This window comes from Pelodiscus sinensis, chromosome 12 (assembly GCF_049634645.1).
Source record: "Pelodiscus sinensis isolate JC-2024 chromosome 12, ASM4963464v1, whole genome shotgun sequence".
NCBI lineage: Eukaryota > Metazoa > Chordata > Testudines > Trionychidae > Pelodiscus > Pelodiscus sinensis.
In genome coordinates, this window is record NC_134722.1 from 49,457,114 (window position 1) to 49,473,963 (window position 16,850).

At 44.8% G+C, this 16,850-nt stretch overlaps 2 protein-coding genes across 8 annotated transcripts in view; both read right to left on the bottom strand.

Moving 5' to 3' along the window:
* The window catches only part of HYDIN (HYDIN axonemal central pair apparatus protein), a 389,718-nt gene extending 374,803 nt beyond the window's left edge, over positions 1-14,915 (bottom strand). The window contains exons 1-2 of the mRNA XM_075940644.1: positions 14,790-14,915; positions 10,400-10,483 (exon numbers count right to left, since the gene is read on the bottom strand). The gene's annotated coding sequence lies outside the window, so the exon portion shown is untranslated. The remainder of the gene's footprint in view (positions 1-10,399; positions 10,484-14,789) is intronic.
* Positions 1,345-14,913, bottom strand: CMTR2 (cap methyltransferase 2). Of its 7 annotated transcripts, XM_075940648.1 has the most exons (4): positions 14,790-14,831; positions 10,400-10,483; positions 6,863-7,761; positions 1,345-3,916 (listed from the first exon to the last, which is right to left on the bottom strand). In XM_075940648.1, exons 3-4 carry the CDS (start codon positions 6,883-6,885, stop codon positions 1,597-1,599), a joined length of 2,343 nt encoding a protein of 780 aa, XP_075796763.1. In that variant the 5' UTR covers positions 6,886-7,761; positions 10,400-10,483; positions 14,790-14,831; the 3' UTR covers positions 1,345-1,596. The 7 variants fall into 7 exon arrangements, with proteins under 7 accessions (XP_075796763.1, XP_075796765.1, XP_075796766.1 ...); XM_075940650.1 differs by lacking the exon at positions 6,863-7,761 and having other exon boundaries at positions 14,790-14,858; XM_075940651.1 differs by lacking the exons at positions 6,863-7,761; positions 10,400-10,483 and adding an exon at positions 11,648-11,748 and having other exon boundaries at positions 14,790-14,826.
* Positions 14,916-16,850: the final 1,935 nt, after the last annotated feature.

A 16,850-nucleotide genomic window follows, 5' to 3' on the forward strand; every position in this document is an offset into this window, starting at 1 on the left:
GCGCGCCTGGGATGCCCCCCCGCCGGCTTCCCCCGAGGCTTTCAAAGCCGCGGAGGGGCTCCGGCGGGGGCGCAGCCCAGGCGCGCCTGGGATGCCCCCCCGCCGGCTTCCCCCGAGGCTTTCAAAGCCGCGGAGGGGCTCCGGCGGGGGCGCAGCCCAGGCGCGCCTGGGATGCCCCGCCGCCGGCTTCCCCCAAGGCTTTCAAAGCCGCGGAGGGGCTCCGGCGGGGGGGGGGCAGCCCAGGCGCTCCTGGCGGCTTTGCTCCCGGTGCCTCTGGTCTGCTGGGGACCATCTCCAGCAGACCAGGGACACCGGGAGCAAAGGAGGCGGAGGGGCGCTGGGGTATAAGATGAAACCCTATCTTTTAATTAAAAAGATAGGGGGTCGTCTTATACACCCAGTCGCCCTATACGCCGGAAAATACGGTAGTTACGGGTCACCTGCTGACAGCTACCATAACAGACAAAAATAGGCAGTTATCAAGATATTTTTTTAAATGAATCCTTGAAGCTTTGGAGACTCAAACAGTAATATAGCCATTATACTGATGGGGAATTGGGAGTATAGGGAGGTTAAGTGACTTGTTGAAGGACAGGCATCAAGTCAATTTCATAGATAGGAATAGACAACCCATGAGTTTTGACTCCCTCCTATGCCTGCTGAAAAGCAGGGATCTGTAAATTGGGATTCTGCAATCACAAAATTCCTGATAAGGAAGCCATTTTCCTTTGTGCTTTACATTTGTCCTTGGGCCTACCTGGTGGTATGTTATAAATGATATTGATTATCATTTCAGAAAATGGTGGTGGTGCGCTGGCCTCTGAAAAGTCAATTTTCTTTAAGCATGTAAAGAGTTAGGCAACAGAAGTTGAGGCATCCAAATCCACTAGATAGTCATTTTTGAAAAACTGATGCCTTCACCAGCATGGTTTCAGATCAGATCAGGCAACAGCTTATAAAACTGAATTTCTGACTTAAATCATATATTTATCTCAATATGGAGGTATATTCAGCAAATTCTAGAGATATTTCAGCCTCTTTTTGATCAAAAGGAAAGGTTAGAAAACTTGGAAATGTTGTCAGTTACCAAGTTTGAAAATCACAGTTGGATCCTCAGAACTCTGGGATTAACAAGAGTGTAACAATGTGAAGGGGGTCTAACTAGGAAAGAGTCACCCAACTGCAGCATCTATTGGCTGATAAGCAGTGGCATCAATTAAGCTTCTTTCAGATCTCTCAACATAAGTATAGAGATTGTGAGGTTGACTATTAAGGGAAGACCACCTAGATGAGGTCAGACAAGACTGTACAAAGACACAGAGGTATTATCTAGAAGAATTACTCTTTCTCCAAAATTGCAGACCTTTATTTTGCCTCACAATCTCTCCATCAGGTAAAATAAAGCCCACGCTTACAGGATGTATGGCAACAGATAATGCTACTGGGCCACGCAAAATTAGATACCAAAATTAAAATAATTCTCAGTTTTAAAATGAAATTATATTCACACTAGCAAAAGAAAAATTAACAAATTAAGAACTGTAATGCCAGTGAAGTGAAATAACGTGTACCAAACTGATTAAAGAATCACTAAAATTAAAGATTTCTCTGCATTTGTTGCTGCTCAACTTGTACAATTAAATGGAGCTGTCTCTTCGCAATAGCAGTATTCAAATCCCATAAAAACTCCAGCAGCATGCCTTTCAAAAGCATTTCTATCGGAACAAACTGTAAAACCTGCTGAGGAGATTCTGAGTTGAGCAAAGAGCTCATTAGTTTATTCAGATGCTGCAGGTACTCAACAACTGGCTCCGGAAGACCTTGATAGCCAATACACAACAAAACTGCATTGGTCCCTAGAGGTTCAGAGGCTATGGGACATGCAAAAGAGATGTAGCTGAAACAGCCATGCAGTACAAAAATCAAGCCAGCTGTGAATCGTGTAAAACAAGAAAGAACAGGGAGAATCAAAGCATCTCCCAGTTGAAGTTGATTAAATGCACATAGGATACAGTCTAAAAGATGCTGCTGATATTTTGGCTCTCCATCATGAAGCAAAGAACAGCTGAAAGTCAAGAGTGTGGCTGATTCCAGAAGCCTAACTTCCATATTGCACTGGCTTTTGAGGTCACAAAGAGACGGAAAGCCTACCACAAGACACTTGATTTGGTCACTGCATCCTTCATTTGGTACCTTCTGATGGTACTTAGTAAGGCTGGACAACTGAGATAATATCAGTGCCTCAGTAAGAACACTGCAAGAATGACACCACTCATGTGTTCGTTTGGAGAAGGAACTAGCTCTTAGTCTGCCTACTAATGATTCTTTGATGGCTTCGTTGAGATTCTTCAAGACCTCACCATCACAGAATGGAGAGCATTTTACTCCTGGCAGCTTCCTTCCCTCCAGGATGTACCATAAATTGTATTCAAGGTTACAGGATGAGCCTTCCAAAATGCAGCTTTTCCCAGCATCACCTAAAGCATGCTCTTCAGCCCAATGGTTAAGATAGCCTTTGGCCACCTTCTCATCCCATGTGAGGGATTCCAGCATCTTTCTTTCATTGTATGAACTAAAATACTTGTTCTTCTGTCCAAACCATTTTGCATTTATGCTGCAGCCTACATGAGATTTCTTCACTAGCCAGTTATTTCTTGTAATGTGTTTCAGGTTGAATCTTTGCATAAAAAATTCCACTGTACAGTCCCTTAAGTTGTTCAGCTTTACTTGTTCTGCTTCCCCCATGCACTCAAAGAGTCGGATATTCTCCGATATAGTCTCTATTTGGTACTTGTGAAAGAACACACAGCATTCTTCATGTTTTTTAAGGAAAGATTCTGGAATCACATGTTCGGGAAAGAGGGCTTTGTTAACCATTTCTGTTCCAAAGCTCTGAATCATCTTGGACAGCAAAGGATGGATTGCCTCTCTGCCCATGTAATGAAGACAAACCACATAGACTTCTGAGTTCCCAGGTTTGCTAGTGGCAGGTTTAAAGACATGGACCTCCTCGAAGGAACAATTTAGCAGAAAAAGCAGATTGGCAGAACAATGTTCAAACAAAGTGAACATCTTTAAAACAAAGGAGCCACCATTGCTGAGGGTCATTAAAGCAGTGACTGTTTCACAGTAATGCAGAGGTGAGACAAGGGCTTCTTGTTCACCTGGATTTCCTTGGCAATCAAAACTCCCATCAGCAGTTACCAAGTGAACAGTGGACATATTACTTATGAAGTGCTGAAGTCCAGTTAGATGTTTCAGTGTCATCACATCCCCCGTATTATCTGGTCCAAAATACCACCATGGCAATGTATTTGCAATAAGTCGGTCATCCATAATCATCACAAGAGTGTCATTTGCTTCATGATACGGGTTGAGGGTATTGGCTACCCAGTTCCAATCACAAGGGATGTGATGGGATTTCAAGTAGTGATTGAGACTGGCTATAAAAGCACCAGGTGCTTCACAGAGATGAACAGTATTAAGTTCCCCATTCTGAAGAGCTTCTTTTGGGAGAAGGGGGAAACTGCACAGAATCTCATGGAACTTGCACCAAGCCTGAGTACACAGCTCAGCATTCACAGATCTCTTCACATGAGGAATGATTTTCCCTGCTTTATTGGTGAAGGAAGTGTGCTGATGCCATGCATCCAATTTTTTATCACTCAGTTGGTTTTTTACTTCATTCATGGAGTCCTTCAGAGCAAGGAGGGCACTGAATTCTTTGTGATTGCAGGTAAATATCTCACTGGAATCTGGCAGTTGCCATTCACTTTCTGGTGATTTTGTATATGAGAACTTCTTCTCAAAGAGCTTCTCAACTTCAGCAAGAATCACAGGGCTGAATTTTTCAAGATTTGTGGTCTGCACAACATAAGGCTTCATACATTTGTTCATTCTTGGACTGACCCACAATCTGGGGAGGAGGGGAAGAACAAGGAAAAGAAAAGAAAAAGGAGTTACATGAGCTGAACCAGTGACACCTTCCCAACCATAAGAAAATACACAAATTAAAAAAAAAACTACACAGAAAATACATTTGTACAGTTTAGGAAAAAAATAGGTATTTCAACTTGTTTAGTGCTAGAGGTTGTGCTCCAGAATGAGAAGGGAAAAATACTCAGTATAAAAGTGAAATTTAAAGTTACACAGTTTTGGATTAAAACTTCCATTTTGACCCAATGTATATACTACTTCTGGAGGAATTCTGCACCACTGCGTTCCTTCTGCAGATTTCTTGGCTTCCCTACAGAAGCAAAGAAATCCGAGGGGCATACTCCTTTCTGAGCAGCCTGCTAGGTACAGTGACAGCAGAGAGCAGCTCACCATGAAGGGAGAGGAAGGAGGCTGGATGTGGCTGTGTCCACCTGTGGAGACACATTAAGGGTATGTCTAGACTACATGCCTCTGCCGACAGAGGCATGTAAAATAGGCTACCCGACAGTCAATGAAGCGGGGATCTAAATATCTCCGGCTTCATTAAAATAAAAATGGCTGCCATCCTGTGCCGGCTCAGCTGATCGTTGTTTCAAGAGGCATAAGGGAGCGGTCAACAAAGGCTTCCTTTGTAGACCGATCCACGTCTTGACTCATGTGCTGTGCCGACGATCAGCTGAGCCTGCACAGCGCAGTGGCCATTTTTATTTTAATGAAGCCGGGGATATTTAAATCCCTGCTTCATTGACTATGTCGGGTAGCCTATTTTACATGCCTCTGTCGGCATGCACACTTTCCTGCCTGTGCATAAAAGAGGAAGGGAGGAAAACATCAGAGCTTGGACATGTAAGGCTGTGTGAAGCTGGCTCTGTCCATGAGGCTGAGTAGAAACTTAACAACTAAGCCAGTAGGCTGCCAGTGTTCCCATTTGTTAGGCTATGTCTACAGTACAGACCTTTTGTGGAAAAACGGCCATTTTTCAACAAAAACGGCCATTTTTCAACAAAAACTCACGGAGCACCCACACTTCAAGCACGTTTTTGCGCAAATAAAATGAAAGTTCAGAGAGGTTTTTGCACAATTAGTATTCCTCTTTCTATGAGGAAGAATGCCTTTTTGCGAAAGAGTTCTTTCGTAAAAAGGCGTGTGTGGATGGGGAAAAGGGATTTTTTTTGTGTGCAAAAAGACAAAAGAGGAAAAAGCACAGGTGCCTTGGTAGCCATTCTATTCATACCAATCAGTGCTTACATTCGAGAGAGTTTCCACGCAGTCTGGATGCTCTCTTTCACAAAAGTGCATCGCTTTTTTGATGTGCTTTTGCAGTGTGGACGTGCTCTTGTGCAAGAAGTTTTTGTGGAAGATCTCTTAATTAATTAAAGCTCCTTTAACTTTCTAGAGAGGTATAAAGGAATTTTATTTTATAAATGACAGTAATGCAATCGTGAGCTAGGAAGGTCAATGCGCTTTCTTCTTTTTTATCCTGTGCCAGAAAGACACAATGAGGTTAGATTACAACTCAGGCTGTATTTTACTTATCCACTTAAAAAATGCAAAAGTATTTGAAATTTAACTTTCAAGTGTTTAGGGAATGCAGAAAAGTTGTGATTTTTTTTTATTTAGGTTTTTTAGTAACGTATTTAAACTGAAAAAAGTGAAACTGACGTCATATTGCATTATTTTGACAAAATATGAAGAATTTTGCATTTTGAGACACAGAATTCCCCTAGGAGTAATATACATTTAGTCAGAAAATACACTGTCTTGTATTCCCCTCATGCTAACTAGCTAGTAAAAGTTATCTAGCTAATATAGAAAGGTAATATTTGGGGGGGGAGGGAAGATAGGGGAGAATTCATGTGGGGCATGGTTTTGAAGTTAAGGCACTAGGTTTAATAGAGATCAACCAAAAAAGGTTCAACATATACTTGTTTCACAGTCACCACAGACCTCCTATGATGGTCTGAAGCTGGATGTATAACTTCCAGCTCAGCAAGACATACTGGCATTACCCTGATTAAGTTACCACAATGTAAGTCAGAGTATAGATGCACAGCTAGGCTAGTCACTCGTATAATCTTGTCTGAAACCTTCAGGATATACTCCAGTTCCAGAGCATACATACACAAAGAGACTTAGAGGATGTCTGCAGTAAAGCTGTGAGAGGGCGTCATAATCTGGGTAGAAAGGTTCACACAAGCAAGCATGCTAAAAAGAGCAGTGTGGATTTAGCATCCCAGGCTTTCAAGATGACCTGACTCCCTGGTCTTTGCTTAGGTTGCTAGCCCCAATTTCTTCTGAAGCCACAAAGCCTACACTGCTATTTTTCCTGTGCTAGCACAAGCCCTACTAATGCAAGTCTTTCTAACCATGCTGGAAGTCTTGCTCCCAGGTGCAATGTGCCTTGGTAGCCGGATTTGTAAAATGGGGATAACGCTTTCCTACCTAATGGGAGGGCTCAGACTTAGATATACAGTGATAGGGGTCAAAGAAATCATGACAGCATGCAAAACAACACAGCTAGTGTGATCCCATAATCTAATAGGGTAGATACTGTCTGTCTGAGCCGGACATTATTTAAGCACATGAATAACCCCAACATTAATCTTAAAAACACAGAACAATGTCACTATAAAAACAGAATCAACCACCTTCCTTTCACAAACCATAAAGGTATGTAAAAGAAAGAATAGGCCTAAATGGATTGACAGTATCTCCTTTTGTTTGTGTGTTGCTGAGCAGCCTGTGAACATTAGGCATAAGAAAGTTTTCAGTGAGGTATAAAGAAGAAAAAAATACAGTTATGCGGAATTTACACATTTTACAGTTGTATAGTTTTTTTCAGACCTTGCTGATTTAAAAAAAAACCAAAACTAAAACATTAAGGCCTAGTTTATACCTAAAAATTAGGTTGATCTAACTAAATCACCTGAGGCTGTGAAAAACTTTCATCCCATGATGTAGGGCTGATGTAGCATGAAGCAGTGCCACAAGACAACTTTCCAGGAGAAAATAAAAATGGTCATACTAAGTGAAACCAATGGTCCATCTGGCCCCCTATCCTGACTTCTGACCGTTACTGATGCCCGATGCTTCAGAGGCAATGAACCAAACAAGGCATTTTTGATCCATTTTCTGTCATTCAGTCTCAAACTTCTGGCAGCCAAAGGCTTTGGGACATAAATAACCAAGTTGCACCCATGGCCTTCCTAGCTAATAACCATTGATGAACCTATACCCTATGAACATATCTAGTACTCTTTTTAACCAACTTGTGCTTTTGACTCTCTCAGCAATCTATGACAGGAGTTCCACAGGTTGTCTGTGTGTTTTGTGAAGCACTTCCTTCTGTTTCTTTAAACTGGCTGTGTATTAAATTCATTGGGTGAGCTCTTGTGTTTATCCTTGTAAAAACACTGCTTACTGAAAACAAAAATCAGTAATAACTGGCAAATCTTCAACTTCCAGCTCCAGGCTCAGCTTAGGCCCTGTCTGCACTGGCATGTTTTGTTGCCAAAACCTGCCTTTTAGCAACAAAACAGTGAATGTTTACACTGCAATGCTACTTTTTTGGGGAAAAACAACCAGTTTGACGACAACAAACTTCCAGCTCTGCAAGGAACTTTCTTCTTTTCCACTCTCTTTATTATGGGTAAAGAGCCAGTGTAGACTCTGCTGTTTCTTTTGTTGGAAGAAGTGTCTTGCACCAATATCTCACAATGGCTGCCCTGATGGCTGTGCTCGGTTTTGTGACCTCTGCTGCCTTGCAGGGATGTGTCCCTCCCCTTTCAAAGCTTCAGGAAGTATCTAATAGCTGAGCCAGCTGTTCTGTTTGGGGGGAAAAACAAATAATTGGAATTCTCCTGTTTTGCTAGGAACACAGCAGCAGGCAGACTGATGCTACAGGGGGAAGGCTGGAGATACTAAGGTGCTGTTTTGATCTTTCTTAGCACAGAGGGCTCGCAGACCTATGAGGGAATCCCAAGAAGCACAGCGATCAGCACTGCCTTCCTACAACACTGCTTTATGGGATGCTTATCCAGAGTGCTTTGCTCTGTCGAAAGTAGGGATGTTAGATATAGTGTAATTGAATAGTTGTATAACCACATGAAATCTAATCGGTTATACAACTATTTCATAATCCCTGGGGGTGGGGCCAGCAGCCAGTGCACTACTGTCCCTACTCCCGGGAGACCCTGCCATCCCGCGCTAATGCCTCCGTATCAGGAGGGCAAGCGGGAGCCAGTCCACGAGGGGAGCCAGTTTAAAAACCAAAGGCAACAGCGTGGGGTGGCACCAGCCCCTGTCCGTGAGGGTCCAAGGTCCCCATGGACAGTGGCTGCTGCTGGGAGGCAAGGAGGTGAGACTGATGAAAAGCTGTTCCACCTTCCACAGAGCAGCCTCTGTCCGCAGCGAGCCTGGGCCTGCTGCGGACAGAGGCTGGTCCGAGCTACTCCCTGCAGACATGGGCTGCTGCCGTGGACCATCCTCCATCAGCGGTGAGCTTAGACCATCGCAGATAAAGGCTGTTTCGCAGCAGCCTCCCCCACACTGCTGCCTCTGATGCAGGAGGCAGCAAGGGGGGGGCAGGTGGGTCTGTGGAGCTGACAAGGCTCCTTCCCGTCTTCCTGCATGTATCAGATGCAGCCTGCCCCCCTCACCTTCTGTGCTGCTCCCTCTCTATCAGTGAGGGGGATGGGAGGCAGATATGGTACTTGTGGAGAACCTGCTTAAAGCAAACTCCACACAGGCACCAGCTCTTGCTCCCTCTCACCCCTTGCTGCTTCTGATCCACAATGACATCCTTAATCAAAAGGTTGCTAGCAACTCGGCTTTGAAAGATCAACAATGGGAGGCAGAAAAACTGGTTTGACCAGTCCGTCCTTCCTCCCTGCCCCCCGCCCCTAGCTTTTGTATGTCAGCAGCACTTTTGTCTCCAAACCTTTCCAGTAGAGACATAGCCTAAGCATCCCTGGGTATAGCAATTGGAAGAGGGGGACAGCAAATAGACCACTGAAAAATAAAAGCGCTGCTAGAAAAGTCAGCCCCCCTTTATATACACACTTTGAGTATTGCTAGGAGGTTTAATTTTCTATAACAACATATTTACAAGTATGCTGAATTCACTTTCTTTTACGGAAACCGTTAAAGAAAAAGACTCAATGGGAATGGGGACTCAAAAAGGATTCAACCCTAAGTACATTAAAGCAGTGTTTCTCAATCTTTTTTTTATAAAGTACTGCCTTTTCAAAAAAAAAATGTGTAAGTACCTCCAGTGCCTACGGGTTTCAGACACAATTTTTTTCTACCATTGCAACACATTTGTGTAAACAACTTAATCGTAGCCGGAAGGGCGATGAAATTTTTTGGTGTAAACAGTACAAAATCAATAAAGCACTGTAAAACTTAAAACAAAAATTCAGTTCTCCAAATTTCAGTTGCAGAGACCAGTGTTTCTCAAATGGTATTCTGCAGAACCCTGGGGTTCCACGAAGTGAAAATAAGGGTTCCACGAGAAAATTCCATTACAATAACATTTCATGATTAAAAAAAATAATTAATATTATGTGATTTTTGTTTTTAAATGTGTAATTAAACTAAATGTTGATCTCATGATCTTGTTTAGCATTTGTTTTTTATTATCCTTACTTATTTGTGGTCTACTTTTTCAGCTCCATATATTAGACTGTTACTAGGGGTTCTGCAAAATTCTTTCAAGTTTAAAAGAGTTCTGTGGCCAAATAAAATTGGGAAATACTGGTGCAGATGTACCCCCCTCCCCCAGACCTCTCTCAAGTACCCCTAAGGGTACTCATACCACTGGTTGAGAAACACTGCATTAAAGCAAAAAGCAGCCTCAAAAGCCATTTGGTATCTAGCTTGCTGCTACCTCATAACTACTGAAGGTGCTAACAGCTCTGTGAGTGGTATCCTTCCTGTCTTAGCATCTATTTACTTTGATCTACTTAGGTTTAAGTACCCATTCTCCAGATACTTAATGATGCTCTGTCTCTCACCCTTCTTCCTCCCCCCCCCCCTTCCTATTTATTTCAAGTTTTCATATTCCCTACTCATAACTCCGGTCATCTGAAGAAGTGGGCTGTGCCCATGAAAGCTCATGATACCCTCTACATGTTTTGTTAGTCTATAAAGTGCTACCAGACCATTTGTTGTTGGTTTTTTTGTAACAGACTAACTCAGCTATCCCCTGAAGCTCCTTAGCACTAGTAGCTACTCTACTGCAAAATAATGAAGGCAAAGTGGTAAAAGTAGCTTATGAAGAAAGAAAATTACAGGGTGCACAATAAAATGTTGATCTTTATGAACATGAATTCCTAGTAGCTGTCTGGGCAGAACAGTCCTTTGAGCCACTCACTGGCACAGCTTCCATCACCATCTAAAGTACCCACACTTCCCCTAAATATATTCTCTCAAATAAACTGACGAGAGCTATGATTTCTAATACCTGCATGGCTCAGTGGCCTCTCATTCTAGTTAACAGAGTCACAACTGAAGCTGTCCAAACCAGATATGTTGACACATGCTTTCACTGAAAAAAAGAAATAAACATGAGTGCCCAGATATCACTCTGGAGTTAGAATTACAGAATTTAAACTGATTTACTACCAAGGAGTAAAAACAGGATTTCAATACCTGACAGTCATTGTTGAAACAAAAGACAGAACTATGTAGCACTTTAAAGACTAACAAGATGGTTTATTAGGTGATGAGCTTTTGTGGGCCAGACCCACGTGTCATCATTAAGGTGAATGAATGACACCCTAATGCCCACAAAACAGATATCAGACAAGATCACAAAGAAAAAACAGTTTCTTGCCATTTTAACCAGAAAGGACACTCTCTCAATGACTTAACCACCTGCATTCTGCTACAAAGACCTTTTACATCTGCACTTGAAAGGGAATCCTCTGAACTGTCATTCATGTTAAAATTCGACACTCTCGGAGAAGGAATGAACAAACACTCAAACTATCTTACCCATTACCAAGATAGCTTCCCCAATTATCACCTCTAATACCATTAGCTCACAAACATCCCACTCTCCCCACCTCTAATATAAAAAATTCACAGACACTTACCTTCCTTCCTTCCCCCCCCCCCCCCGCATCCCCCTCCTGTTCTGAAACGTGATTTGTCCTTTTCATATGTGTTCATTTTTTTTTAATTGTATCCTTTGGTATATATGGTTGTGACTATTTTCTTCCACTATTTGATCTGAGGAAGTGGGTCTGGCCCACGAAAGCTCATCATCTAATAAACCATCTTGTTAGTCTTTAAAGTGCTACATTGTCCTGCATTTTGCTTCACCATTAAGGATGCATTGCAAAAAGAGGTAGAACACGCTGGTAAGAAATGGCCTGAAAAAGCTGCCCTTGGTCCTGGCTGTCATCGACTACGATGACAGGCTAAGGTCAAATGTCCAGCCATATCAGATTCTGTTTGAGCAGCAGATGAAGTTCATAACTGATCCCAAAAGCCTCACTAGAGATTCTGGGGAACACCTTACAGCAGGGGTCTCAAACCTCCCGGCCCACGAGCCACCCCCGAACAGTGCAGTTGTGCAATTTGGCCCAGGGAGTCCTGGCAAACCAAGTGGGACCTGTCCATTCCTGTCACCCACACCTCATCCCTTCCCCCCATTCTGTCCCCTCCATGGCACCCCATCCCCCGAGGATGCAGCCTCAGGAATTACCATGGGATCTGGGATGGGAGGACAGGCAACAATAGGGGGCTCCGCATTCCCTATGGTGATACAAGCCACTGACTGTGAGCTACAGGAGATCAGTAATGCATCTAAAAAAATAAGAGGAAACAAAGATCACACTCTGGACTCCAAATGGACAGGCCTCTACCCCATTGTTGAGTGTTAACCCACTAGTGTACTGTATTAAAAAAAGACTACAAACTCAGATGGGTTCATGTTTCATGGATAAAACTGTTTTCCCTAATCTGTTTCTGTTTGTTACCGGCATGGACCAGAGATGTGTAGGAGTCCAAGGACTATGCAAATTCCTGCACCCCAATAGATGTTTACTTGAACACTACTTGATCCCATCAGGGGAATCCTGCCAGGAATCTGCTAAGTACAAAGGTATTATTCTTGGGAATATTTATAAACGTTTGGGGCTCAGGGACAGTGCATGCACACTGGGGATACAATGGTTTAAATACATCAGGGATATAAAATCCCATTTAAAACATTAACCAGTTAAATTATATATTTAACTAGTTAACCAGCCCACTGTGTCATACCGTGGGCAATGAGCTGCTTTGGCTGGGCTGGAGCACCCCCACGTACGGCGTGCTTAGCCTGACAAGCATACTGGTAAGGCAATGCTTACTGGTTAAGGGGTTACCCCTTTACACCTCTACTATGCCTAACATCACCCTATACTGGCCTGTCGCAAAAGTTATTTGCGAGCCTGGGCTAACAATCAGCAAGGCTCATGGCCACATGATTGTGTCTCTAAGACCATTCGTAGATTTTAATCTGTTTTGTGAACCCTGTTCATGCACTTTTCCACCCTTTATGTCTGTGCCATTAAAGATGCATAGAATCTCAGGGTAGGTAAACAAAATAGTTTTTGTGGGAAACATAAGTGTTACTTTTAAGCAGCCGTTCACTCATGAAAGAGCCTATCCACATTTACTTAAGAGGCAACCACCCACTAATGTGGCACCAATGATTACTCTACATATTGCAATTACCTAGACAAAAAATGATCTATTACATGGCCACATCACATCACCATACTGCACTCCCTTATTTAATAATAGGTATGGCTCCCTGCAACAAAAATATTTCTCCCTTTGTAAACAGAGACCTCTGGCCAGTACCAAATTGAGGGAGATAGGAGCTGGGATAGGAGTCTTTAACTCAGTGGGCCTGAAAGTAGGGATGTGAACGACTAGCTATCCGATAAACAAATGCTTATTGGATAGTCGCCACACTAATCAACTAGTTGCTTCCCCCACCCTTTCTGCCTCTATCAGAAAGAGGAAGCAAGGGGTGAGCAAGAACAGGAGGAGTTTTGAAGCAGCAGCAGTGCATGGAGCTTGGGCCCCATGTGGTGCCGCTGCTTTGAAATGCCACGTGTAGCCAGTTGGAGAGTCTGTGGGCTCCACGTGGCATTTCAAAGCGATGGTGCCACTGCATGGAATCTGGGGTCCATTCAGTGCTGCTGCTTTGAAACACCACATGGAGCCTGACACCAGGCTCCCCACAGTATTTCAAAGTGGCAGCACTGCATGGAGCCTGGGGTCAGCTGGGTACTGACCCAGGGCTCTATGTGGTACTGACGCTTTGAAACACCACAAGGAGCACAGGGCCAGTGGGGGACCTGCTGGCCCCATGCTCCCCGCAGCACTTTTGCCTTTGAAATGTAGCACAGCCCTGGGGCTGTTGCTACACTTCAAAGGTGGAGGCAGCCTTATTGACTAATCAAATAGTCGATGTAAACTGCATAGACTATTCGATTACCCAATTAATCTACATTTAACATCCCTACCTAGAAGCATTAAAAATTAAAGCCAGTACAGTACAAACTTTATACAGCACAACAATGCAAGGGCAGGAACATCAAATTGCTGAATCCGTACAGACAGGAGTGGATACACTAGATTTATCATGGTACATTTGGAACAACAGTAGCCATACATTTTGGGCTCATTATGCCACTACGAGAAACATAACTGATAAAATTGCTGCTATTAGTTCAGAGTAACAGCTGTTAGCCATTGCCTTAAGAAAAAAAAGGGAAATGGATAGGATGTAAAGGTCTTCCACAGAGGCCCCAGTTCTCCTCCTTGTGTGCAGCTTCAGGTGGCCAATGAAGCCAAGCAAGCAATGCTAAGGACTGGTAACTATAACTTCCAGCTGCAGAACAGATGTGCACACACCTATTGGCATATGTCTATCGTTGTGTACAAATATTCTGATTTTAATGCTTAAATTGCATTCTTAACAATGGGGCATATTGCCCCAGCCCTTGAAAGATTCCATGTGCTTCTTATAAGCATAACAATGTAACACTTCATTTTCATAGAGCAGGACTATGTAGCACTTTAAAGACTAAGAAGATGGTTTATTAGATGATGAGCTTTTGTGGGCCAGACCCGCTTCCTCAGATCATATAGTGGAAGAACATAGTCACAAGCATATATACCAAAGGATACAATTTCATTTTTTTAATTGTATCCTTTGGTATATATGGTTGTGCCTATTTTCTTCCACTATTTGATCTGAGGAAGTGGGTCTGGCCCACGAAAGCTCATCACCTAATAAACCATCTTGTTAGTCTTTACAGTGCTACATGGTCCTGCATTTTGCTTCAACTACCCCAGACTAACACGGCCACATTTCTATCACTCTTCATTTTCATAGACCTTCATCCCCACTTCGCTGTCTCTCTTCCAAATTCAACAGTCCCCCACTTTCCCCCCCTTCATAGGGACATGTTTCCTTGCCCCCGCCCCCATTTCCGTGGCACCTCCTTTCCTCGCCCTAAGGAAGGCTGGCTGCGATAGCAGGTCATGCAAGCAGCTGACGTGACTAACCCTAGTCCGTTCTAATGGCGCCGCTGGAGGAGCGCTCCTACTGCCCTACCATCCGCACGGAGCAGACTCGCCCCGCACAGGGCGCGTATTCGGAGGCGCTAGTCCTCCGGCGGGGGCTGGCAGCGGCCCCGCAGCGCTGAGGCGCCGGCCCGCGCTGCCCGCAGGCTCCTAACCCGGCCGCCGAGGGGCGGTGTTCACAGCGCTCCCCGCCCTGCCTCCGAGCCGCCGGCCGCCGCCCCCAGCGCGCAGAGGCCCGGTTCGGCCCGCGCGCTCCTTACCCGCGCGGCAGCGGCGGCCCTTGCACGAGAGACGCGAGCACGCGCACGCCAGGCCGTCAGACTGGGCCGCCGGAGGTAGGGGGAGGAGCACGCGCAGCCTTGGAGGGGGTTGGCAGGTTCCCGCCACGCGCCCCTAGCCACGCCCCCAGTGTCCCGAACGGCTTCCCGCCCCAACACCGCGCACGGCCAGGCCATGGCCCGGCCCTCGACCCCCTGAGCCACAAACCGCGCTCCCTCGCCCCCCCCCCATGGCGTCTCGACTCACGTGCCTGTCAGTTAGCCGCCACGTGGGAGTTTGGGGGGTTGCCGTGGCAACCAGAAATGGGCCTGAGCCCTTAACTGTTCTGCATGGGCTCGAGGCGGTGCTCGGTCCCGTTCTCTAGCAATGCGCAGGTAGCCGTGGCGGTGAAACGGCAGACACGTAGCACCGTGGCTACCTCTACACTGGCCTGACTTTCAGGAAATGCTTGTAACGGAAGAGTTTTCTGTTAAAAGCGTTTTTGGAAAAGCGCGTCTAGATTGGCAGGACGCTTTTCTGGAAAAGCACTTTTTGTGGAAAAGCGTCCGTGCCAATCTAGATGCACTTTTCCACAAAAAAGCCCCAATCGCCATTTTTGCCATCGGGGCTTTTTTGCAGAAAACAACTCTCTGCTGTCTACACTGGCCCTTTTGCGCAAAAGTTTTTTGGGAAAAGACTTTTGCCCAAACGGGAGCAGCACAGTATTTCCGTAAAAGCACTGACAATCTTACACGAGATCCTCAGTGCTTTTGCGGAAATTCAAGCAGCCAGTATAGACAGCTGGCAAGTTTTTCACAAAAGCAGATGATTTTGCAGAAAAACTTGCCAGTCTAGACACAGCCTGTGAGTTTATTTAGTCTCTAAAGTGCTACATATTTTTCCTTTTGTTCTTCCAATTCTCCTAGTCTGTGATTCACAAGGCATATAAAGCCAAACGTCTCAAAGGGGTTTAAGCTCCTAATGTCTATTGATTTCATTAGAAATTAGGAGCCCGACTACCTTTGAGAATCTGGGCCTGAGAGCAAAGCTGTGGAACAGATAGTCTGGCATCCTGGAAACCGGTCCTACAGGAACATTCCAGCTACACAACCCCTTCATCTGTCATGTTAATCCCACAAGTGGGGGTGATTGGAGTAGATCGGTAGAGAGCAGAACAAGTGCCATGATGGCAGAGACACAACTAGGGTGAGAGCTTAGAATCGTAGAGCTGGAAGAGCCCTCAGGTCATCAAGTCCAGCCCCCTGCCCAAGGCAGGACCAAATCCCAATTAAATCAACCCAGCCAAGGCTTTGTCAAGAGACTTAAAAACTGCTAGGGATGAAGAGTCTATCACTTCCCTAGGTAACCCATTCTAGTACTTCACCACCCTCCCTAGTGAAATAGTTTTTCCTAATATCCAACCTAGACCTCCCCTACTGTAACTTGAAACCGTTGCTCCTTGCTCTGCTATCTGTCACTACTGTGAACAGCCTTTCTCCATCCTCTTTGGAACCTCCTTTCAGGAAGTTGCAGGCTGATATCAAATCCCCCCTCACTCTTCCCTTCCGCAGACTAAACAAACCCAAATCCCTCAGTCTCTCCTCAGAGGTGATGCGCTCCAGCCCCCTAATCATTTTGGTTGCCCTCCGCTGGACCCTCTCCAATGCCAGTGGGGAAGGGCCCAGAACTGGACACAATACTCTAGATGTGGCCTCAGCAAACCCCCTGGAGTCACAGAGATTTCTCTGGAAAGCTCAGCATTAAACCATAGGTTGGGCAAACTAGGTCTAAAGTGCCATACAGAGTCAACAACCACCTGCCTTGTATAACATGGCAGAAACATCTCATTTTTTAAGTAATGACTTTTGCAACCAGGCTTTAGTTCCCCATTGGCATCACTATGGGAGGGCATCAACTGGACTTAAGACAGAATCAGTGTGAACCAAATGATGTAGCAGAGCACCAAGAACCCCAGAACAGATGCAGTTAGAGAACATAAGAACATAAGAACGGCTGTACTGGGTCAGACCAAAGGTCCATCTAGCCCAGTATCCTGTCTACCG